Consider the following 25,113-nt stretch of genomic DNA (forward strand, 5'->3'; position numbering starts at 1 on the left):
TACAGACTAGGCCCAGTAGATACGTGCCGAATGAATGGACAAAATCCCAACTAAGGAACCTTAAGACAGATCTCCTCAATTCAATGTTTTATTTTAGGAGTAAACACCCTTGAAAAGAACGCTCCCACATTCATCCTGACAGGCCCATAAAGTGTAAGGTGTTGAGAAAAAAAAAAAAGCAGAGAGAAAATGCTGGTTAGATTTTTTAAATACTTTAATTTGTGTAGATTTTTTGTAAAGACAAAAATGGGATCATTGTATTCATTACAAAATTGTAATCGTTTTAGTCAGAACTCTGTGGACTCTGGGATGTTGCTCACCTGGCTGATGGCTCGCTGTTGTAACAATTGCGAGGCTGGGCTGAGGAAGAAATCTGTTGTTCCCTGGGCTCTGAGAAACGGACAGTTGAAGCCCCAGCCCTGCACATAGGAAACCATAGGTTATACAAAGATATTAAACTCATGATTTGAGCATTTAGAGACATAAAGTAATGGTAGAGTGAAGGTGTCACTAGACCCATGATGGCAATGTCAATTGACGTAGGTGGTTCTTGGGGTATAAAAGGATTTAACCCAATGCTGTTTTGGACTTCCCTGGGGCGAACTTGGGGTAGGTTTTGTCTGGAACGGCTAGCGGAATTCTCTAAAGGCCATGTCAGGGGAGCATGGTAATCATCGCTCCTCTTTTTCTGGGTATGCTGAGATTTCTTCAGCACCTTCTTTTTTTCCTTCTTGGATATGACCCCCTTGCTATAGTGAGCCATTCTTGACCCCCTAACAGAAATCTGTTCTTTGGGGGCCCCGACTCGCTTTCTTTTTGGAAAAGGAGAGGCAGAGCTTGACAGAGCCCTACTCCTAATGCCCACTCTTCTTCTCATTCTTTCAATCAGGAAAGGGCAGTCTCTTCTAAAGTTGGAATTGCGATAGGCCTACAAAGAAATGAAACACACTTTAGCCATTTGCAATTAGCTATAAGCCCACAAGGATCTCATTTTAAGCTTTCAGTTGCTACTCTTCAGTTTGCAGGTTTTAAAAAAGCTATCATCTTACTATCATTTCATCCTGTGTTATGAGATTAATTCAATTTTATTGAGCAGTGAAAAGCCCTGCATATTTCAGTTAAGTTTCTATGTTAAAAACTTTCATATCATAAAAATGTTCCACTGATAATAAGTGACTATCCTTTTAAAAATAAACTAAACTCTTGGGGAGTTTTAGGTAATTGAAAATATCAAGAATTACACTTTAAGTCATAAGACATTGTCAGAGCCTTTCTTGTCCCCTGTCCATCAAAAGTCTTACCTGCTCTGAGATACAACCTTTTCGAGTATGTACTTCCTGTTTGCTTGCCATTAAATCCTTCACTTGTCATAACAGTAAAATAAAACTAACTATAACGCAAAGAAATTACTTCAGCATAAGAACTAATTTAGTACTTTACCATTATTTTTTTTGTCCCCTGATGAAAGCGAATTGAAAGCCAATTTATATGAATTTTAGAGAATCCATAAAGATTAAGCTGTCGAATGAAACTTTTCAGTCTGGATGTTTCAAAAATCCTTATTAGCCCTTTCCTATCCCAAACTTCTCTTTGGAAAAACTCTTCTTCAGTGACCACACAGTCTCCATCATCATTCCAACTAATAGACTTAAAGTGGTCACTTTCTACCATTTTCCAAAGCTTCTTAGGAAAGGAGAGATAGAGAAGGTCACAAATTTCTGCCAAACCCAGGGAAGACCCATTAAGCTCCCCTGCTGGGAAAGTGAGTTCTCTATTCATGGCTTGGGAAGCATGCAACACTTCCACAAATGCCAGGAAATTTTTGACCCTTTCTGGTCAGTTAAAGAAAAGGGAGTAAGTAACCCTTTGAATTGACTCCTCAGAATTCAATACACCTACTGAGGTTTCAATTTTAACTCTGACTTTGCCCTCACTGGAATTATTTGCCATAAAACTAAGCTCTCTTCTGAACCATTTTAACCTGTTATATCCACCAATCTGTCTAGTCTAAAATGACTTCAGCCGCAGAAGAGGCATTCATTTAATACTGATGGCAAAAATCTAGAATCCAGCACAACCATGGTGATGTTTCTTAGGTGAGTGATGCCATACATTCAAGCCCCCTGATTGGTGGGAAGTGCAGATGGTAAGTTAATAACACTTTTGAAAAGCATCTCTGCCAAGCCATTCTTGTCAATTTAACTTTCTTTTTAATGAAACCCAATTAAAGGCAACAAATTGGCCATCAATTTGTAGTAGAAAGTAAATGGGGGGGGGAGAAAAGAAGAAAGTAAATGTGGGAGAAAGTGGCTGAAAAATAAATAAAACATTTCCAATTCCATATGGGCTCTGAAAGACAGAATACCAATAAGAATTGTGTTTCACAGTTTTTAGGAGAATATTTTCTCTGGCCTTTTGCCAAACTCTTCCCCTTCTAACCACTTTATAAATAAAGCAAGTACTTCTAGATAATTGCTTATTAAGTCCACAGGAGTGGAACTTCAAGGAAGAGAATGGGGGGGGGGGCGCAACAAGGGACCAACACTTGGACCAGCCTTCTAGAAAGGACCTGGAGGAAGGTACTTCCTCATTGCTCTTTCTCACAAGATTAGGAAGTTTGGAGAGGTAAGAGGATCTTCAGGGTCCTAAGGGTGGGAGCAAGTGGGCAGGCTGGCAGTTGTATGTGTATGGAGTTCGAGCACGGGGCAGTGGTCAGGGGGCCACAGTTTGCTGGCTGTCTGGGTGCTAAAGGGTTTGGCTGGAGCCAGTTTGGTTGTAAGCCTGGGTAGCACTGGTATGGTGTCTTGCTGTGAAACACGGTATTGCCAAAGGAGATGAACCGCTATTTTCTGTGAAAAAGATCAAAGTGACTGTGTTTCTGAGGACAGAGGCAGCTGAGTGCTCTGTGTATCCATGACCCTCCTCCCCAGACCCTTCCTTTTTTTCCGATGACCTACTGCTTATCCCTTTTGGAGGTGATGAAGCCATTTGGAAATCCGAGGTCTGCACCCCTAAAACCAAAGGTCCCTAGGCCAACCAACACTGGGGCAGAGATCTCACTAAGCTGAAGGGAGGCAGAGCTCCTGAAAAAAGCTACCCTAAGGAATCCCCTAGCACTAGAACAGCACCAAGATAGCTTGTAGGTATGTATCATGAAAGACACTAGATTTAGGTTTGAGAAGCCTGTGTCCTAAGCATAGCTCTGACACCTGCTAACTAGCTGTGTGGCATCAGGCCAAGTCACTTAATCTGAATGGACTTTATTCACTGAACAGTACTCATTAAGTGCCTACTCTGTGCAAGGCACCTCAGTTTCTTCATTTATATAATGAAAGGATTGGACTGACTTTCCAACTGTCATCAGAGATGACCTATGATCTCCCTTCCAACTCATAGAATCAGAGAATGCCAAAGTTGGAAGGGAGCTCAGAGTCATCGAGGCCATGTGAACACAAATACCGTCTACTCTACCCCATCCTCAACAAGTAGTCACTTGGCCTTCAAACAAAGACCTCCAATATGTTATGAATCTATTTCTAAGTTATTTTTCATATAAGCAGAGTTGGTAGGGACGTTAGAGATCCTTTCATCCAACCCTCTCATTTTATGAGGAAACTGAGGCTCAGAGGTTAAGTGGCTTGTAAGTTACAATTGCAGTGAAGATATTTTATTACAACGTTTTATATTACTACATATGTATATACATGTATATGTATGTCTTTATATGTATATGTATACATACATACATGTGTATATGTATGTATGTGTGTACGCCTATTCTGGAGCTCTCTACATTGGTAGAGTAAGTTTCTTTGCCAGGTGTGAAGGGCAATGGGGCTAAGTACAGTCTCACATAGTTTCGCCTACTTGCTCACAAAAAATTCAGACGCATTTAGTTTCTTACTAAAGCATTCACAAAGTACCTGTTCACCATTTTCAGTCAATCTCATTTGCTATCCAGTGATATTGATCAGTATCACTGCCTTTACATATGAGAAAATTAGTCCACCGGTCTGTTAAACAGATTGAGGTGACAGGCCTCATGATTTCAGACCCTGGAGTGTGCCAAATCTGAGAAAACCCCTGGGCCTGAAGTATGGAGGATCCCAGCCTGGCTATCAGGACAAGGTTCCTAGGAGTCAGACTGTGAAGGGACCTTAGAGACCATTTAGCACCTGAGGCATTCATATTCATTCATTTATTCATTCATTCCTTTATTCAAGAGCCTAAGTCCAAAGCCATGAGTTCAACTTTTTCTTTGGAGCTTTTGAATATTTCCTGTGTACCTTGCAACTATTAAGTATTCAATAAGCTCCAGCTAAGATTTTGAAAGACCGGATCTAATCAGATCAAATTTAAAAGTGAGAATGTGGATTTAAAATTTCTACTAGGTATAAGATGGAGGAAACATGGCTAAGAGGAAATTCTAAGCAAACTGTCAAATTCATTTTTCTGGCCCAGTTGGTTTACTCTTGAAAAAGTCTTTTCCATGTGAAAAACATGTCAAGGTTTTATTAGAATGTGAGAGAGAGTAGGGGAGAGAGACAGAGACACAGACAGACAGTGACAGACAAAGAGAGACATACAGACAGAGACGAGACAGAGAGACAAAGAAAGACAGAAGCGGGAGGGAGGGGGAGAGAAAGAAACAGACACAGAGAGAGAAAGGTCATAGATTTCAGGCTGGAGGAGGTCTTAGAGGCTGTCCAATCCATCCCTTCACTGGTCTAGGCAGTCTCCTGTACCTAGGCCTGGCCTTCCAGAAGCTTGTATTCTACTTACAAACATCTAAGTTTTCAGTCACTTTCCAAAAGGTTTTAAAGTTTTGGGGGATTTTGTTTGCTTAAGGAAGTAATGGCTTCATTCCTAGAGAGTTACCAGGAGAAAGCTTCTGAGCCACTAAGTGGTGGGGGGGGGAAGGGGGGGCAGAGAAAAGAGGACTAGGATGATTGAGGGTGCCTGGATGTGAGGACTTCTCAAGAGCAAGTAACCACTCCATTGGAAAAGCACAATCCTATCCAGATCATACATGCTGTGAGTTTAATGGTGGGAGTCTGTAGCAAAACATGGAAGTCAGGGTAGAAGCGTCCATTTTTGTTGTTTATTGTTCTAGCCAGGATATTTAACCCTCTCCCTAATATAAGTATTTATCTAGTTGGTCAAAGGAAGGGACAGTCTATTAATCCAACGCTGTGCAAATGTCATCACCGATTGCCCTGGGGAAAAGGGATGAGGCAGCACCCTGGAGAGGAGGGGGGGAGGGGGCTGTGGGGGCCCTAATGTTGCACATGCTGTTAGGTCCTGGGGCGTTTAGTACGGTGGGGCTTTTCTGTTAGCTAGCCACAGTAGCTCATGGTGGGTAGGGGTAGGTCAACAAATGCATGAATAAAACTTTAGAAAAAAGGGGAGGAAAAGCAGTGGGCAGATGGGTCTACATCAGTTTGTATTTCTTTTCTTGGTGCCTAGGGCAATGGGATTCCAAAGTTCCATTTTGGATTATGTTGATTTTACAGCCCTGAAATTAGTCATTAGTTAAATTAAATACCTAGGAAAGACCCCAAATTTGGCTTTCAGGAGGAAAATGTCTGCTACTAATTAACGTTACTTAAAAAATTGCTAGTATTTATCAATCTTATCCATTGAAAATTGATGACCTTAGTGTCCAATCCTAAAAGACCACAGCAGCACGTCACTGATCAGTCTATTTTTATTACTGCTTTGCTTTCCTTAAATTATGACCATTTCCTGATATTTAAGGATCCCAAAGTCCTAGTCTTAAAAAGGGTAAAAAAAAAAATCCTCCTCCAAATCTTCCATCAAGATCCTGTGGTGATTCCCAGAAAACACATTCAAATCTAATTTTAGTAATTTTATCCAATATAGAGGGGAGGGCTAAGGCAGGTAACAACATTGAAAATGACATAAAATTGGGGCAGCTAGGTGGCACAGTGGATAGAGCACCTGCCCTGAAGTCGGGAGGACCTGAGTTCAAATCCCGCCTCAGACCAAACACTTGACACTTACTAGCTGTGTGACCCTGGGCAAGTCACTTAACCCTAATTGCCCTAAAAAAAAAAAAAAGAAAATGACATAAAATCAAAGCCGGATTCCCCCCACCCCCCCTTCAAAAAAAAAAAAAAACTCAGCACAACAGCTCAGAGCCTCAACGTTTTAGAACCTTGACACTCCGAAGCGAAGTCTCTTACCTGTTCTGGACCCGCGGTTGCCCATTTGTTTTTTCTCCTGACTGTTGCTCTTTCTTACAATTGAAGGTTCTATTAACCTGGGGGGTGGGGGGTTGTTGCTCTCATAGCCGCTGTGGTTACAAAAACCAAAAGGCGTCTCCAAATGATTAAAAAAAGTTTGTTTTTTGTTTTTAAAAGAAAGTTTGTATTTCAAGTGGGGGTGGAGAATAAGCATTTATTTTCGTTTTGGGGGGGGGTGGTTTCAAGGCAATCGGGGTTAAATGACTTTGCCCAGGGTCACACAGCTAGTGAGTGTCATGTGTCTGAGGCCATATTTGAACTCAGGACCTGCTGACTCCATGGCTGGAGCTCTATCCACTGCCACCTAGCTGCCCCCCACTGCGCCATCTAGCCGCCCCGCGAATAAGCATTTATTAAGCACCTACTATGTGCCAGGCACTGTGCTAAATGCTTTACAACTACTATTTCATTAGATCCTCACATCAACCCCAAGGGATGGGCACTAATATTATCCTTATTTTACAGTTGAGGAAGCTGTGGGGCAGCTAGCTGGCACAGTGGATAGAGTGTAGGACGCAGCGGGGGGTGGGGGTGGGGTGGCCCTGAAGTAGAAAGACCTGAGTTCAAATTCGGCCTCGGACACACTATGTGACCCTGGGCAAGTCGCTTCGCCTTGTTTGTCTCAGTTTCCTCATCTGTAAAAATGAACTCGAGAAGGAAATGACAAACCGCTCCAGCGGCTTTGCCAAGAAAACCCCAAATAGGGTCACGAAGAGTCGGATGTGGCTGGAAAATGACAACAGTTGAGGAAACTGAGGAAGACGATGTACAACTATCTAAAGTAGGATTTGAACTCGGGTCGATCCACAGCACCACCGTCGGCGAACGGTTTCGGGACCTGGTTTGCCGCCTTGGGGTCAAGGGCTTTGAGTACGCAGGGCACAGTTCCTCTGCCAAGTGGGGTCAGGGCGGAGGGAGGGGCTGCTGCTGGTCCCTGCCCCCCGCCTCCGGCTAAGAAAGTCGGAAACAATGACAACGAAGCAGAGGAAACACACCTTCTTCCTCCCGTGGGAGGGAGAGGTAGGGGCTTCGGGGACGCTGGCCCGATTCCCAAGTAGAGGATTGCGGTGAGGCACTGGGGGAGGACGCGCGTTCAGTGGAAACGCCTACTTTTTGAAAAGGGACAACATTCTTCAAAAAACAAGAAGGGAAGCAGGGGCTATATACGCAGTACATTTTCATACGATGGACATCACATGGCAAATTGAAAAAATGTTGGAGCGCTTAAAGAGAGAAGCTTCGGTTGGTTGTCCTAGAAAATGCGCTTTTAAAAATATTTTTCATTGCAGTTTTAAAATGCCTTTTTAAAAATACCAGTCACTTCCCAGCATATTCCTCGTCTCCCACCGGGAACTCTTATTAAATGTTACCAGAGAGAGTCAGGCCAATCCAAGGGACAGGCTCACCCCGGGCCTAGACAGGACTAGAAGGGTTGGGGCGTCTCATAACCTGTTCTCTGGGACCACGTTTGATCATTACAGTTAATCCGAATTGTCCGAGTAGAGTTTTTTGTTTTCACAATTGTAGTCTGTGTATATGTTGTTTTTATGCTAGAAAATTTCACTTGGCCGACCATTCCCCAACAATTCGGGATCACCATTATGCGTAATACCACTGGTGTGTGCTGTGGTTGCCACCCTCCACCCTCATCCGGAGGAGGGAACTTGGTCCTGGACTGGTAAGGAATCGGCCTGTCTTTACTCCAGGGTCCCTTTTTTCATATTCTTTCTTAAATGCCCTGCTGTTCAGAGACTGTTTCTGTCCAGTGATTTCACTAAATTATGTTACAGAGTAATTGGGAATGTTTGGATAACTAACTCCCCTCCAAATCCAGATTCAGAGCTATGACAACATACAAATAATGTTGTCCTGAGGCTATGCAGATATCTGCTCATTAAACAGATGTCTGAGAACATCTGGAAAAAATCAGAGGCTTGGGGTGGGGGTGGGGGATCCTCTATTTGAGGAGGACATCCAGGGCTTGTGACCTCGTCATTTCCCACCCACCTGCTCTCTTGGACTTCAGGATTTCCAGAAACTCATCATTGTATAAGATGAAATCAAAGGTATTAATAATGTTCTCAAATAATGTCTACTGATGCTTGCACTCATTGTATCCCCACCTAACATTCATCAGTACATGTAGTTTTGCTCCCAACTGGAATTCACTCTATGGGGGCAGAGAGAAAGGGTTCAAGGCTTCCCAAAGAGAATCACTAACAGAGCAGAAGTGATTTTTCCATTCAGTCACAGGCAGCGAGCTCAAAGCTACCTTTCATGATCTTGCCAACCTGTTGCCAGAACTGAAAACCCAGAGAGAAAAACTTTCCACATTCTAGGGGCCTTCTTCTTTTTCCACAGTCATTTGAGTCATAATTCTTATAATTCTCTTTCATTGCATAGTCCCTTTAAAAATCTTTCCAAGCAAATAATCACTCCAATTTATATCTTGCGAATTCAGAGTTTCATATACTACTGGTTTGCTTTAAGTAAGGTACACTGATGTTCCAAAGAGTTCTAATCTGAAAAGCGCTTAAAGAGCATACTAATAAAATTATTTATTTTGCGTTCATTGATTCAATTAAAGATTGCAGGGCACCTGGAAACACAATATAAAATATTACTTTGGTCTTTTAAGAATCCTTATTATTCAGGATGATGAGCTCAAGGAGCCATGAATACTAGAAAAGTAAATTATCCTCATGTCATAGATGGAGAATGGGCTGCAAAGCTAAGCTATAGATTGTGGCTTGACTTTGGATTTTATACTTCTTTGCTTTTTCAAATATGTCTTCAGGCCCTGTTCTAACAGGGAGCCTTTTAAAAATAAAACGAGGCCAGTGGGCCTTTCTGGATTTGGGTTTGTTTGGGGTTTTTTTTTTAAAAAAAAAAGTTTCTTTTTTTTCGCAGTGTGATGTGGAAGGGCTTTTACCTCTATCCACAAACACCTGCCATGAACTGGTAAGCTTATTCATAATGGCATTTGACATGAATCACCCTCTCTAAACAGATTTCATCTATTACAACACACACAAGTCAAATAGCCCATGTGACTCTATTAGAAGAAAAGGTCAGCATAAATAAATAAAATGGTTCACTTGACAGAGCTGAATCTTGGAACTAACAAAACTATCCTAAACCCAGAAACAACTGAACAAAATGGACGAGTAGCAAGTTGTCTCAAATTCTGTGTGCCACAGAAAACCTCACAGAATGACAAGACTGAAACAAATCTCAAGGGCTTTTAATCTTCCGATCTGTAAAATGAGAATATTATTACAATAAGGCAGAATGCTGCCTATGAGATAAATAAAAATCTGAATGACTAGGAGAAATGTCACCGTGTTCTTCCTAAGCCGTGGCTTACACTTCAGTGCTTGGTTTTTATTTACATGAGGCACTGTCAAAGCTGCCCGATCTCTAATAACTAAACTCAAGAGGTCAAAGGGTCCCAAATGTATGGTTAGCACTGTACTAGGCATGAATGGTGTTATTAATGCTAATTCTTTACCCCCTCCCCCACCCCCACCTCCCAACACACATATGCTGTAGGTGACCGGAAAGAGGGAGAAAACACAGGAGTGAAGCAATTACTTTTATTGTTCAAATAAAATAACCTGAATCATCTTTGGTTTTTAGTGCCTTGCCTCTTTAAAAAGAAAATGAAAAAAGGGGTGGGGTTGCTTTCAGTAGTGGTAACCTGGATATCAGTCGCCCCTTGGATCCCCTTCGGAACACTGCCCCTTGTTTGGAGAGGTGCAGCTGCAACTGGGACAATGCTGATACTGAGAGGATGGTCGATCTTCCGGAGGCATGGCCATTGAGGAAGCAGAGGTAGTGGCCACCATAGGCATTGGGTAGCATGGGCCACAAAAAGGCAGAAGGCTGGCCACGTGGGCCTGTATGGCTGTCAACTCGGAGTACATTGCTGGGTATGCCACACACCTAAACGAACCATTCCAGATGGCATGATAGAGAGATGCAGTAGCTGCAATTCCGTCTGTACCATGCATATTCAATTGAGGATGGTCTCCCAGATGAGCCATATGGAAAGGAGTGAATTGGTTCAGTCTAGCATGAGGAGTTCCTCCCAAGAGTGAGGAAGTGGAGAAGCTGCTTCTGCAAACTGGGCTGCTGGCAGATTTCTTTTCACTGAAATGTCTGCTTTCCACACTTTCTGGCCCCTTCTCTCTTGAAGTTGAAGAAGAAGAAGAAGAAGTAGAAGGAGGAGGAGAAGAAGGAGAAGGAGAAGAAGGAGAAGAAACAGAAGCAGCAGCAGAAGAAGAGAGAAAAGAAGACAGGAAAGAAGAAAAAGAAGAAGAAGAAGAGGCAGGGGCAGAGGCAGAGGGAGAGGCAGAAGCCGAAGCAGAAGCAGAAGCAGAGGAAGCAGCAGCAAAAGCAGAACATTTCTCAGCAGGCCTGCCAGTCAAAGCAAATTTCTGGTCTTCTAAATGATAGTAATCCCCTTTTAAGAAATTGTTGCTAACATTTTGACTTGTCAATAAAAGATGGTTAGTTTTATTTTTCACACCCACTCTTCTCTTCAATCTTGAGACCAGGTGAGGGTAGCCTCTTTTAAAATTGGGATTATAGTACAACTGTAACTAAAAAACCAAAAGAAAAAAAATGTACTTAAAATCAGAGAGGAACAGGCAGAAGTTTCTAGAAACAACAACAACAACAACAACAACTCTGTCTTCCTTTGGAATCATAGATTTTTGGAGCTAGTTAAGCCTTAGTCCTGACCCTTAGAGATCACCTTTGGCCAACCCCTTCATCTCACACACTAGAGAATCGTCACACTCAAATGATTCATAACTTAGCAGATTTAGCCTCAAAATGCTAAGTGGAAATTTCTTTTTACAAGTGTTTGCAAAGGCATGGTAAACTTTAAAAAAATACACAAGATTCATTCATTTATGATTGGGAGACCCTTGAAAAAACGACAAAACTCTGCTAATTCGTCAGTCAGCCACCAAAAAGTGCTGATACTTATTAATTAATTATAATAATTATATTAATCATATTAATTACAATATTAATTACATACTATTTCAATATGATATTACTCTACATTTCACATAATTTAAAGTACCATTTTATTATACTGAAGAACTTGCTCTAATATTAACCCCCCTAACGTAGGTACTCTACCAATGCTAATGGGCTAATTTTAATTAAAACACTAAAAGAAAGGCATTTATCAAAATCCAAAGGAGTTCAAAAGCAATGGAGTTTAGCCAAAACAAAGAAACTCACCTTTAATATCATTATTATATTTAAATCAGAATTGTCTTACCTATATCAAAGGGCCATTATCTACTGATAAAAATAAACTGCCTTTTTACATTTGAAACATAGCAGATAAGACTAAGGTCTTTCTTGAAATCAGTTAAATTTAGTTTTGTACAATCATATGCTATTATTTAAGTTACCTTGCTTGATGGAAAAGTTTCTTTTTCTTCCATTAAAAAACTGTCAAGGGAGGCAGATCTTTCCAACTCTTGTCGAATCTTGCTGAAGCCATAGAGATTAAGCTGGCGGATGAAACTCTTCATACAATCAGTTTCAAATATCCTCATAGGCCTCTTCTTTTCCAAAATCTCTTCTTTAAACTGCTCCTCGTTGATTACTATGTGAGTTCCATCTTCACTCCACCAAATTGACTTAAATCGGTCACTTTCAACTATTTTCCAAAGCTTTCTAGGAAAGGTGAGGGAGAAAAATTCATTTTCTTCCATTATCAGACTTTCATCGGGAAACGTAAAACGGGCTCTTTTTGTCAAAGTCCCTCCAATCAAAGCCTGAAAAGCATTTTCTTCAACCAGAGCCGGCAGGTCAGCATCCATAACTGGTGTCTCACCTCTCTCCAGAGGTACAGAATAAAAAGTAGAATTATTGCTGTGCTCTGTATCCGTGGGTCCACCTCGAGGAGAATTTTCTTGCGGCTCTGATTTACCAGAATCCATTTCTAATCTTTCAGTCTTCTGTGTTTTTCTCAGTTATAGCCATTATATCTGCTCAGTCTTGGTGCCTTTAAGCAAGTGAGCAGGTTAAGATACAGTTTACAACAAACTTTCAAGTAAGCCTAGGACATCATAATGGTGGCTCCAGTTTCACGTCTGTGACATCACAGGATGATTTTGGTTTCCTAGCAAGCAGCACAATCATGATTAGGCTACATAAGTTACTGAGATGAGGACTGCTCACAGCCACCTGTCAGCTCTGAAAATTCCATTCAGAATGTTCTCATCAGTGTTTTGAAAAAATGGAAGTTTTTAACCTAACTGTAATTTTATATAATTAATGGCTAGAGTTCTAATGGATAGTAACATTGTAATTGAGCTCTTATCTCCAGTTGGCTCCAAGTCAACGGGACTAGCGCAGGAGGGAAGCTAACTGACCTTCTGCCTTCTCACTGAGCTATAGATATACAAAGCATCTTGTTCCCTAAACCTAGTAGTCTTTACATTGCTCAACAGAAGGGACTTCATGTGACATCACAGGATAATTTTGGTTTCCTCACAAGCACCACAATCATGATTAGGCTACATAAGTTCCTGAGATAAGGACTCCTCACAGCCACCTGTCAGCTCTGATGTTCCATTTGGAATGTCCTCATCGGTGCTGTGAAAAACGGAAGTTTTTATATAAGCATAATTTCATATAATTAACAGATAGAATTCTAATGGACAAGAGTTGTAATGGATAGTTAATATAGTTACTGAGCTCTCATCTCTAGAGTTGGCTCTGTGTCAACCGGATTAGCACAGGAGGGAAGCTTACTTTACTCTTTGCCTTCTCACTGAGCTATACATTTCAAGCAGTTTATTTCCTAATGCTAGTAGTCTTTATACTACTCAACAAAAGGAATTTCATGTTCAAAAAGACTCTACAAAATGACCCAAGATGTTATACAGGGCACATTTTGGGGGCACACACTTCTTGAAAAAGGGGGGAAAAATCACATACTCAATAAGCTTTGCAAATTGGCCCACTAACAGCCACATTCAGTAAAGGTCAGGCAAAAGTCACGGGACCGTAGATGTACAGCTGGAAGGGAGCTTAGATGCCATCCAGTCCGACTGCCTCCCTTTGTACATGAAGAAATTTGAGACCCAGAGACAGAGAGTGACTTGCCTAAGGTCGCAAAGATAAGTGGAAGAGGTAGGATTTGGACCTAGGTGCCCTAAAGCCAAATTCAACACTCTTTGCACTGTTATTTGCTTCATTCAATTACTTGGCTTGCTAAAAATCACACAGGATCTGTCCACTGGGCCTAAACAAAATGGATCAATTAGTTTTGAAAAGAAAACAAAAAGGCACCAAGGAGTAACAAAATAGGGTATTAAGTTCCCATATTCAGTAGACTGCCCACATTCCCATGGGGAATGGTGTCAGCAAATTTTTCCCATCAACATTCAACAAAAATCCTTATTTCTGGGGCAGCTAGGTGGCGCAGTGGATAGAACACCAGCCCCGAAGTCAGGAGGACCTGAGTTCAAATCCCGCCTCAGACCAAACACTTGACATGTACTAGCTGTGTGACCCTGGGTAAGTCACTTAACCCTGATTGCCTAAAATTAAAAAAATCCTTCTGTCTAAATCCTGTGACAGGTGTCAAAGAGTAACATATCTTGGTTCTCACCCCAGGATTTTAACATGACTACTATGGAAATGTTTTTGCATAACTGCACATGTATAGCCTCTATTGAGTTGCTTGCCTTTTCAGTGAGGGTGGGTGGGGAGGGAGGAAGGGAGAAAACTTGGAGCCGAAAGTTTTAAAAACACATGTTTTAAAAAAATGCTTTCACATGCAACTGGGAAATAAGAAATACAGGAAATGAGGTACAGAAATCTATCCTGACCTACAGGAAAGTAGAAGGGGAAGGGGATAAGAGAAGAGGGGGAGAGATAGAAGAGAGGGCAGACTAGGGGAAGGGGTATTCAGAATGCATGACATCTTGGGGTGGGGAGAGGGGGGAGATGGGGTGAAAATTTGGAACTCAAAATCTTGTGGAAGTGAATGTTGAAAAAAAGAAAACTAAAACTAAATAAATTTATATTTAAAAAAAGTAACAGCTCTTCCACCTCCTCAACTGCCCAAATGAAAGAAAACAGAACAGCTAAATCCTAGATTTAGAGCTGGAAGGGACGTTAAAAGCCACCAAATCTAGCCCTCTCTCTTACAGCTGAGGAAACCGACGTTCAGGGAGGTCACACAACTAGAAGTGTCTCAGTCAGAATTGGAACTCAGGTCTTCTGTGACTTTTTCTCCCCCATGCCCTGCTCACAACTTTCACTTAAGAGCTTACAAAAGGTGTGACTTTCTCTTGACTTCCTAGAGAAAATGTATTTAATTGTTCCGGTTAACTTAGTGGGAATGTATAGTTCTCCTTTTGAATTGTGAAAACCACTAATTCTAACTTACCCCATTAATGTCAAGGGCTTGACGGTTCCTCCTCCAGATGGACTGCAACCCACTTCTGTCTTGTAATCTCAGTTGCCTGAGACTGGGAGTTTTAAGTGATTTGGATGGGGCCATAGTGTTTCAGAAGCAGGATTGAAATGGAAGTTTTACTGATTTCAAGAAGGGCAGCCCTCTAACCATGACACCCCACTGTTTCTAAGAGAACTCTCACTTAGTGAATTTCTTCCTGTAGTGTTTGGAATAGCTAGAAGGAGACAAGGTATACTTATTTTATTTGCTGTGACTTGCTTTGTTGTGAGGTACCTTAAAGAGAGTGACTCCTGGGCAACCACAGCAAAAATCCAACAGTTACAAACTGAATTAGCAAATCACTATGGATGTTTTAAGACAGTTCTGTACTTTTCTCTGTACAATATTATTGAAAGTTTATTGAAGGGTATAAGAAGTGTTCGCTGACGTCTAGAAATCAGAAGTGTTCATGTAGCAGGCGCACAAATTCTTTGACACTAGATAAAAATGCACCAAGTTTCATTGACCCCGGAATCTCACAGTGGGCAAGGACCTTCTGGGGCTTACGCTAGTTTGGTAATTCCTCATTTTTCATGTGCAGCAACTTTACTATAGTCAGTTCAGTCACTTGTTGACAATAAGCCTTTTTCTGTTTTTAAATTACACTTGTTCTATCTAACGCCACAAGGAAAAATTAAGAACACTATCTGAAAGTTTTGAAGAGGCAGATTTAGGCTCCTTAGATGAGACAATGGTGGAGTGATGAGACAGCATGCTGGCCTCAAAGTCAGGCAGATCTGGGTTCAGATTTTGCCTCAGACACTACCACCTGAGTGATGTAAGTCACTTAAACTTTCTAAGTCTCAGTGTGCTTATCTGTAAAATGAGAATAATAGCATGGACCTCACAGCATTGAGGATCTAGTAAGTCAAATAAGATAACATGTGCTTTATAAACCTTAAGGTCAGCTGTCAGGTAAGGAAGAAACTTCCTAACAATTAGAGCTCTCCCAAAGTGGGATGGGATCTCCAGATGGACTGAGGTCAACAGCTGAGTGAACCACCTACAGTGAAGGGGCTGCTTTGTTTGACTTCCAACATCAGGTTCTCCAACATACGATGTAGGGTGAGGGAGGGTGGCCACTTTGTTGATTACCCTCCAGCTTCTGAGATGGACTGAAACAGGTCTGGGGGATTGTATGCAGCAAGGGACATGCAATTATTTGAGGCCAGCTGAAGACTTACTACACTTAGGGAGGATGTTGACTTAGACGAGGTCAGTCATAACCCCTAACATGACAGTGTCACCCCAGTGGCTCCTCCCTATCCTCTTGTACTGAACAGGTTTACTATGGCAACATCACATTGGGAGGGTAAAACTAATGTTTTTTAATGAGCATCACACAAAACAAGTTACACAATGTGCACAGGAAAAATGAGGAACCAGTTTATTGAACAGCTATGTAGAGGGAAAAAATAGTGAATTTTAGCTCAAGTTTTTACACACAAAACTGGAAAATCTATGTTCCCACCCACCCCACCCCACCCCCAAACAGAACATATCTGTCCCTAGGCCAGTGCAAAGGTTTTAGTTATTTACATAATTTACATCAAACAGAATTTAGACAATTAAAAAAAGTTGCCTATATAGTCAAATCAAACACCTTCAGATCTGTCCTGATGAAAGGTATCAAAGGGTTCTTCTCAGTTTTAGTCAAAAGGTGGTTATGCTGGAGGAATCTGACTTCTTACCTCCTCAGCACTGGGATAATACTAACAAATTACTTTTCAATTCGTTCGTAAAAGCATCTGAACTGGTATAACATTACTTATCACCACTAATTCATTTCAGACCCTAAAAGAAGCAATTCTGATGTATGTTTACTCCTCCCAACTCCCACCTTCGTCAATTCTCAGTATTCCAATGAGAATGAATGCTTTCTAGTATCCATTAACTGTGATTCCAAGCCTTTTAGAAATGGACATACCATTTATTTCTAATTTTCAGTGTTCTAAGATCAGACCTGCTGCAGATGTGGCGAATGAAAGTGATAAATAAAAGAGCTGTATGGTCTGGTATTGCATCAACAAGACAGGAACACCATATGCAAATGAAAGCTAAAACTGCCTGTTTCCAAGTAGAATTGGTACCTAAATCTGGTTACTGATAATGTGATATATCAAGCTTTGAAACTGCCTTCGCTGACTGATTAGTATAGACCTAAATATACAAAAACCAGAACTTCAAATCAACACGATTTGCAGTCTCTGTGGTCAAGTCAACTATTTTTAATAAGTTCCCATACCCAACAGACACACATTAATATTTTTAAAAGACTTGAAAGGACTTCTTCTATAATAGAACATATGTCTTCATATATAGGCTTTTAAAAATACTTTAACATAATATAATTATACTGTACAGAACTAGAATTTTAATAGAATATATTACACATTGCTAAAACGTTCATATAAATACTATACAGGCATGGAGTCACTCCATTAGAAAGGTTCACCAGTTAGACCATTAAAGATGGCTATGAGCATGCCCAAAGAAAATCTTAACAGGAGCAACACTAAAAATAATGCATATGATGCTTTGAAACAAGTAGTGGAATAGAGAAATATTTACGCTGGTTGTAGATTATGTTTCACCACTGAGACTAGTACTACTTTTGAAAGGCATGGTAGCATTTAAAAAATAGCTAGGCAAGTACCCCATTGGTCAATCTTATGAAATCAATTTAACTTGCTGATAGAAACTTTTTAAGTGTCGATCTTGAAAGCTTTCTCACACACAGACATATATTAAAATAACTGTCAATATCTATATATTACATACTGATGGTTCACTAGTGGCTGTGATATTTATTCAAAGCATGAGATGAAAAGATTTGACTCTATTTCCAGTTCCAGTTTAGAATGTAGGCAAAGTAACGTAGAAGATATTTGTCTTGTGTATCTTTTATGCCACACATACTGTCCATCCAATTCCTTGAATTTCAACTTAATCTGGCATATCTATATTTAATTTTGGAGGTGGGAGGACATATTTTCCAGGGCTCTGTGTAATAACTACTCGAGTCTTCTTTCGGAACATAGGAGCAATTTTTGGAGGTTCCGGGACTGGTGTTTCTTCGGTTTCCTCACTGTCTTCATGATGCAGATCATACGAAATATTTCCATATTCTCTTAGAAAAGGGAAAATTTCCAGCAGAAACTGACAGAAATCTTTACGAATTCCGAACCACCCTGAAAAGAAGAGTTCAATTGAAAAAAAAATTAGGTTTTAGGTCAAGTAAAATTCATTTTTTTTGAATAAGTTTATAGTGATGCAGTCTACTAAAAAGGTATTTATGCATTTTTTGGATTTTCTAATGGAAAATTAGAAAGACGAACACAAGGATAAATAAAAGATTCATTTGGTCTCAAGACATGTTGAAATGTCTTCTTTCTACACATCCTTCTACTTAACTCTTTATTCCTTTAAAGTGAGGATAAGATGTATGTTTCAAATGAATCAAAGGGTTTCTCCCAACTGAATTTTTTAAATACACTTTTTCCACTGACACAGTTAGTTGTGACACAATAGGTACCACCCAGTCCCTCCAATAAAGCCACCCCAGAGTACAGTCCCTGAAAAATTAAGCAGAAACACCTTGCAAAGTGGCTGAGATGGATGGAGAGCATGCCACTTGCCACTTTGAGGGTTTCCTCATCTGTCAAATTCCCAAGTCACACAAGCATTACTGTAACATGTCTTATTTCACACCTGACCACACAAGGCATTTAAATATCTAAGATAGAAAATGAAAAACTCTTCCTGTCTATCAGGGACTAAGCCTTTTTGGTGTTATGAGACTCCTCAGGAAGTCTGATGAAGCCTACAGACCCCTTCTTGTAATCACATTTTTAAATGCAAAAAATAAAACACGTAGCATTACAACGTAAAGTAATTATATCGAAATGCAAAAAATAAAACACATAGCATTACAACGTAAAGTAATTATATTGAAATGTAGTTATCAAAACATTTAGGATAAAATAACCCAGTTCATGGACCACAGGGTAAGAACCTGTGCCCTAAATACACAACTTTAAACCTATTTTAAAAGAAAAGATCCAGAGCTACTATTCGGAGGCTCTGGAAACTGAGGAAGAGTGATTCCTTGTCAGCTTATCCTTGGCTCCTGCCTGGGTGGCTCAGAAAGTGGTGCTTCCTGGGATATGGGACTGTATACATCACCCCCTAGATAGATCTCAGCCATGTGCAATTTCCAGAAGGACATGCAAAAATGGAAGCTAAAAGTTTTGGGTTTTTTTTTAAAGTTCCTTGACTTAACAAAAAATCCTGCTAATTCCTAACCACCAATGAGAACTTGCTTCGTCCTTCATATTTGAAATTCCCATTTTTTTCCCCTCACAAGGTTATAGCCCTTTTAAACAGGGACAGAGACAAGATTTGTGATTTCATTGGTAGAAGAACCTTTCAGATGAGGCTATTTACTCCACCAATGCAGATTGGCACCTTCTATGCAACTTGTAATCTTAATAGAGTTACCTAGCTCAGCGGTGTCAAACTCAAATAGAGGCCAGAGGTGGGTGGGTGGGTGGGGGGGCGGGCGGGCTGAGGAATGACGATGACACTAATCCCCACATAAGGATTCCTGAAGATGTTATGTTATATTTTTACTTATTTCATTCAATATTTTCTAATGACATTTTGAACTGGTTCCACTGCCACCCTTAGGAGTGTTGTGGGTCACGTGTTTGACACCTCTGGCCCTGTTCTATGTCACTCAGCCAGTATGTATTAAAGGCAGGACTTGAACCCAGGTATTCTTGGCTCCAAGGCTGACTCTCTCTCCACTATGCCATGTCGCCTCTCACGTTTTTAAATGGCACAGTTAAAGTTGTCATTTAAACAGCCGATTGAAATTTAAAACCCAAGATATTTCCAAGATATTGACTTACAGTGATTGCCTCCTTTCTGTCCAAATGTCGTTGCCATTAGAGTTATTAAGGAAAGCCAAAGTGGAACAAATATAGGCACACATGAGAATGCATTATGGCCATCCAGTTTGTGAACTAGCAGAATCTAAAAGAGAAAGTTTTCAACATAATCTGTTCAGAAACATTGAAAGAAGGCAGAAGAAGTCAGAAGCAAGAGATCTGTTAAGCAATGTCAAGTCTAGCATTATTAACAGTGGTGGTGGGGAAGGGGACAATCGGAACCCTGTCTACCTTTAAGAAAAACCACCCTTTTTCATTTCTCTATCTACCTCTCGGCTGCCTACACAAAGCTAAAAATACTGTTTGTCAGAGTTATTTTTGTATTTCAAAAATCTGTGACTTCATCAATGCACACGTTCAATTGATGATCACGGACACTGATGCAGATCCAAAGTCTCCATAACTTAGTATGTTGCCATGAGTTGCTATGGCCCAAAACCATTCATCACCTGTTGGCCAACCATTTGGTGATGGGGCTTTCTGAACTCAGCTAGGTTGGTCCTCAGATAACAGACCTACAAAGTGGAGTTGGGCCAGTACTTAAAGCCTTTCTACATCAGCAGAAGTTGACAGAGCTTACACTGACCTAGCCTCTGAGATGGCAGAGTCACCTTCCGTACCATGGTTTGGCAATGAGAGGACTTCAGTGGAAGTTGCCAAATTTTAAGTTTTAAACGCTAGCATTTTCCACAGAAACATATCCCTCTTGTTCTCATAAGTCCACAGTGAAAAGAACACCACTTTTCCATTTTTATAGGCTGCCATCAGAAAACAGAATATCTGACTTTCTGGATCACAACAGATCCCTAAGAAACACCAGCACAGGGAGGAAGGTGAGGAATGACTACCTCAAACGTAAGTAGTGGAACAACAATTGTCATCCAGCTGATGGCCATCGTTATATGTGTTCTCCTTTGTTCGGCAATCACATCCATGGAGCGTAAGAACAAGACGGACCAAACGATGTAATACAGTACAACCAAGCACAAGAAGGACATCAAAATCCACAGAGGAACACAAACAACCTAGAGAAAAAGGAAGAAAAGACCTCTTTACTGATGAAGTATTTTTGTGGTAGGCCTAGGGAAAAGCTTGTGTCTCAAGTTATCATTAGAAGGGTTAAAAAAAATGATAATGTGTACTTATATCATAGTGTTCTCACACAACATCATTATTAAAACCTTGTCAGGTAGGCAGATGACCCCCTGAGCATAAATAATTAGACTTCATCCTGGTTTAATTCTAACATGCCCTTTTCCAAGCAATGTTCCCATAGGGCTTGTGTTCTTCAGCCTTTGTGCGTGAAATGATTCTTCAGAACCTCTGACTATTGCGTGGGTTTTTAACCTGGGGTCTGGGAACTTTAAAAAATTGGTACTTTTATAATCCTAAGTGTATTTTACTTCACACATCGAAAAACATTATTGCGTCTATAGTACAAGAAACTGTTAAAAACCCTTCTGTATTAAACAAACTTTCTGAGAGGACATTGAAACGGACATATTCCCCCTTATGATGAATTCAGGATGAGGTGAGTCTGTCTTTAGACTGTGCTAAAAGTACCTTGTTAACAAATGCTTAGCCCAGCCCCTGGCATGAAGAGAGAGTGCCACAGCAGGGGTCCAGTATGGGACTAGCATTTGCCCTCAATGACTTGTCCTCTACTCTTGAGAGTTAATTTTGTCACATAGTTTTGGCACTGCCTTCTCTAGCTATTCTGTTTATCGATGCCCTTATTGATTCTTGTGTGGATTTAAAAAAAAATTAGTTAATTTTGATTTATCAACAATCACTGCCATATGCTTTTGAGTTTAAAATTTTTCTCCCCCTTCCTCCCCACCACCCTCCCCCAAGACGGCACACAATCTGATATAGGCTATATAGATGCATTCTTATTAAACATATTTTCAGATTAGTGATGTTGTAAGTAAGAATTAGAGCCCATAGGAGGAACCACCAGAAAGAGGAAACAAAACTCAACAGAAGAGAAAAAAAAATAGCAAATAGTATGCTTCGATCTGCATTCAAATTCCATAGTTCTTTCTTTGGATGTGGGATAGCATTTTCTATCACGAGGCCTTTGGAGATATCTTAGATCCTTGTATTCCTGGGAAGGGTTAAGTCTATCAATAATAGTCATCGCACAACGTGGCTGTTATTGTGTACAACATTCTCTTGGTTCTGCTCACTTCACTCAGCATCAGACCATACAAGTCTTTCCAGGTTCTTCTGAAGTCAGCATCCTCATCATTTCTTATAGCACAATAGTATTCCATCACAATCATATACCACAACTTGCTCAGCCACTCCCCAATGGATGGGCATCCCCTCAATGTCCAATTCTTTGCCACCACAAAAAGAGCTGCTATGAATATTTTTGTACATGTGGGTCCTTTTCCCATTTTTATGATCTCTTTGATATACAGCCCTAGGAGTGCTATTGCTGGGTCAAAGGGTATGTATATTTTTATAGCCCTTTGGGCATAGTTCCAAATTGCTCCTCCAAAACGGTTGGATCATTTCACAACTCTACCAACAATGCATTAGTGTTCCAATTTTCCACATCTTCTTCAACATTTATCATTTTCCTGTTTTGTCACGTTGGCGAATCTGATAGGTGTGATGTGGTACCTCAGAGTTGTCTTGATTTGCGTTTCTCTAATCAATAGTGATTTAGAGCATTTTTTCATATAACTATAGATGGCTTTAATTTCTTGAGCTGAGAACTGCCTGTTCATATCCTTTGACCATTTATCAAATGGGGAATGACTCGTATTCTTATAAAGTTAATGTAATTCTCTATATAGCTTAGAAATGAGGCCCTTATCAGAGAGACTGGTCGTAAAAATTCTTTCCCAATTTTCTACCTTCCTTCTAACCTTAGTTGCATTGGCTTTGTTTGTGCAAAAACTTTCAATTTAATGTAATCAAAGTTATCCATTTTGCTTCTCATAATGTTCTCTGTCTCCTGTTTGGTCATCAATTCTTCTGTTCTCCATAGATCTGATAGGTAAACTATTCCTTGCCCTCCCAGTTTGCTTATAGTATCAGCCTTTATATCTAAATCATGAACCCATTTTGACTTTATTTTGGTATATGGTGTGAGATTTTGGTCTATGCCTAGTTTCTGCCATACTCTTTTCCAGTTTTCCCAGCAGTTTTTTTCAAAGAGTTGGTTCTTATCCCAGAAGCTGGGGTCTTTGGGTTTATCAAATAATAGATTACTGTAGTCACTGACTACTGTGTCTTGAATACTTAACCTGTTCCACTGATCCACCACTCTATTTCTTAGCCAGTACCAAGCAGTTCTGATGATTGCTGCTTTATAATACAACTTAAGATCTGGAATGGCTAGGCCACCTTCCTCCCCTGCATTTCTTTTCACTAGTTCCTTTGGTATTCTGGACCTTTTGTTCTTCCAAATGAATCTTGTTATTGATGTTTTTCCAATTATTTAGATCTGACTTTATTTGTGTGAAAAGTGTTTTGTAATTGTGTTCATATAGTTCCCGGGTCTGTTTCGGGAGGTAGACTCCTAAATATTTTATAATGTCTACAGTAGTATGCAGTCTACAGTAGCACAGTCTTTAGACTGTGCTAAAAGTACCTTGTTAACAAATGCTTAGCCCAGCCCCCGGCATGAAGAGCGAGTGCCACAGCAGGGGTCCAGTATGGGACTAGCATTTGCCCTCAATGACTTGTCCTCTACTCTCAAGAGTTAATTTTGGTGCACAGTTTTGGCACTGCCTTCTCTAGGTACTTTGTTTATAGATGCCCTTATTGATTCTTGTGTGGATTTTTAATAGATATGATTAATATTTCCCCCTACTGCTTGCTCTTCCCTAGGATCACAGATATGGAACTGGAAGAGACTTCAGAAGCCATCTTGTTCACTCTGCCCCTACTCATTTTAGAGATGAGGGAACTGAGACCCAGGGAGCTTAAGTGACTTGCCCAAGATCACATAGGTAGTAATCAATCAATCAACACAATTTTTACACACTTACTTAGTGTTCAGCACTGGGGACACAAAGAAAACCATGTTTTTCATGGTCCCTACCCTCAAGGAGTTTACATATTAATGAGTGAGACAACATGTACATTAACAGACATATGTAAGATACACACAGAGTAGAAGGAAGATAAAATGATCAGGATCAAGATTTGATCTCTCCTCTGACTCCAAGGCCAGGCATACACATGATCAGGGCTTGAAAATCTACCCACCCACTCATAACTGAATTGTATTTTAGGGCTCTGCCTCTTACTAGAAGTCCCTTCCCCTCTCTGGGTCTCAGTTTCTTCATCTGTAAAATGAAAAGGTTGGATTAGACGACCTCTAAGGTCTCTTTTAGCTATAATAAGTCTATGATCACAGAATAAGGAATAAATTGGAAACCTGACCTTCACACAATTAATTCTGAATCACCAATCACTTTTTCTTGTTGGTGTCTAAGACTAGAAATTCTATGTTGTCATATTTTCTGCATCACTCATGACCCAACACGCCCCTAACCCTAATGTTGCTTTTACACAAAGAGCACCTAGAAGTGGGCACCAGATAGAAACCAGCGCTCGAGAATGGATTCCAATGAGGGAATCAACACCAAAGAATTTAAACGAAGCCTATGAAGCTCACCTTTACTCAGGATAGTTGTGACTCATTTTCCCTTCCTTCCTTCCTTCCTTTTGACTAAGTGAATAGGGAATTACAAATAAACTTTACACCTATTAATTGAGGCAAGAGTTTAAAAAGCAGTTACCAGAAAGAGACAAGGTACATACTAGCCAGGGCCAATGGATGATCTTGTCCAGTCTTAAGGCAATGAATATAAACTGAAGAATGTTGACGGAGCACAGGATCTCTAACTAAGAATGAAGAAGAAAAATGTTATTTCACAACAAAGCTGGAAAATATTGCTATTTCTAAATTAGCATACTACCTAGTCAATAATGCAAACTGTAATGACATTTTACCTAAAGGAGTTCAAAAATTCAGCCCCACAGTTAAGTCCTGATTATCAGTGTTAATGGAGAGCAAGGATAGACAGCAACAAGATGGGGCTAATCGACACTCGCTCGTTTGCTTCATCACTCAGTCACTCAGACACTGGCATTCTCCTCACTGCCCAGGTTGAAATCAAAGCAGGCAGCAGAGAGGTGGTGTGCTGCAACAACTCCATCTGACACACAATTCTATCCTGCAAATTCCCTCCATTTCTTGGAATCAGTTCTTCAGCCTTTTATTCCCTGGGCCAGGCGCTACAGACTGCATGAATACACCATGTCATTTAATTTAGTTGAAGGAAAGGAATAAATTGAGAGAATGTAATTTCAGTAGATAGGTGGGCAGACACCAATGTTCTCTGAGATAAAATAGGCTGAAGGCGATCCC

General features: G+C 40.4%; 3 protein-coding genes across 5 annotated transcripts in view; all 3 read right to left on the bottom strand.

Moving 5' to 3' along the window:
• Window positions 1–316: 316 nt before the first annotated feature.
• On the bottom strand, window positions 317–1,779 carry LOC144455055 (uncharacterized). Its single transcript, XM_078148040.1, has 2 exons — window positions 1,441–1,779; window positions 317–928 (listed from the first exon to the last, which is right to left on the bottom strand). The coding sequence occupies exons 1-2, from the start codon at window positions 1,777–1,779 to the stop codon at window positions 317–319; spliced, it is 951 nt and encodes a 316-aa protein (XP_078004166.1).
• Window positions 1,780–9,848: 8,069 nt separating this feature from the next.
• Window positions 9,849–12,384, bottom strand: LOC110199999 (heat shock transcription factor, Y-linked-like). Its single transcript, XM_020975075.2, has 2 exons — window positions 11,702–12,384; window positions 9,849–10,870 (listed from the first exon to the last, which is right to left on the bottom strand). Exons 1-2 carry the CDS (start codon window positions 12,233–12,235, stop codon window positions 9,974–9,976), a joined length of 1,431 nt encoding a protein of 476 aa, XP_020830734.1. The 5' UTR covers window positions 12,236–12,384; the 3' UTR covers window positions 9,849–9,973.
• A 3,744-nt stretch (window positions 12,385–16,128) lies between these two features.
• TMEM185A (transmembrane protein 185A) overlaps window positions 16,129–25,113 on the bottom strand; it is a 28,230-nt gene continuing 19,245 nt past the window's right edge. For all 3 annotated transcript variants that reach the window (XM_020975041.2, XM_078147908.1, XM_020975042.2), the window contains 4 exons: window positions 24,504–24,587; window positions 20,567–20,743; window positions 19,680–19,803; window positions 16,129–17,957 (listed from right to left, as the gene is read on the bottom strand). In XM_020975041.2, the coding sequence (XP_020830700.1) occupies window positions 17,713–17,957; window positions 19,680–19,803; window positions 20,567–20,743; window positions 24,504–24,587 (630 nt within the window). In that variant the 3' untranslated portion in view covers window positions 16,129–17,712. The remainder of the gene's footprint in view (window positions 17,958–19,679; window positions 19,804–20,566; window positions 20,744–24,503; window positions 24,588–25,113) is intronic.

Source organism: Phascolarctos cinereus, unplaced genomic scaffold (assembly GCF_003287225.1).
Source record: "Phascolarctos cinereus isolate Bilbo 61053 unplaced genomic scaffold, phaCin_HiC Scaffold_8;HRSCAF=390, whole genome shotgun sequence".
Classification (NCBI taxonomy): Eukaryota; Metazoa; Chordata; class Mammalia; order Diprotodontia; family Phascolarctidae; genus Phascolarctos; species Phascolarctos cinereus.

What these genes read in the sequence shown, in the direction of transcription:
- LOC110199999 (XM_020975075.2), bottom strand. Translation starts at nt 12,235, where the DNA reads ATGGATTCTGGTAAATCAGAGCCGCAAGAAAATTCTCCTCGAGGTGGA. An exon ending in AAACTTTTCCATCAAGCAAG is followed by an intron (nt 10,871 to 11,701) that starts GTAACTTAAATA and finishes TTGGTTTTTTAG; the next exon opens with TTACAGTTGTACTATAATCC.
- LOC144455055 (XM_078148040.1), bottom strand. Translation starts at nt 1,779, where the DNA reads ATGAATAGAGAACTCACTTTCCCAGCAGGGGAGCTTAATGGGTCTTCC. An exon ending in AGGGGACAAAAAAAATAATG is followed by an intron (nt 929 to 1,440) that starts GTAAAGTACTAA and finishes ATTTCTTTGTAG; the next exon opens with GCCTATCGCAATTCCAACTT.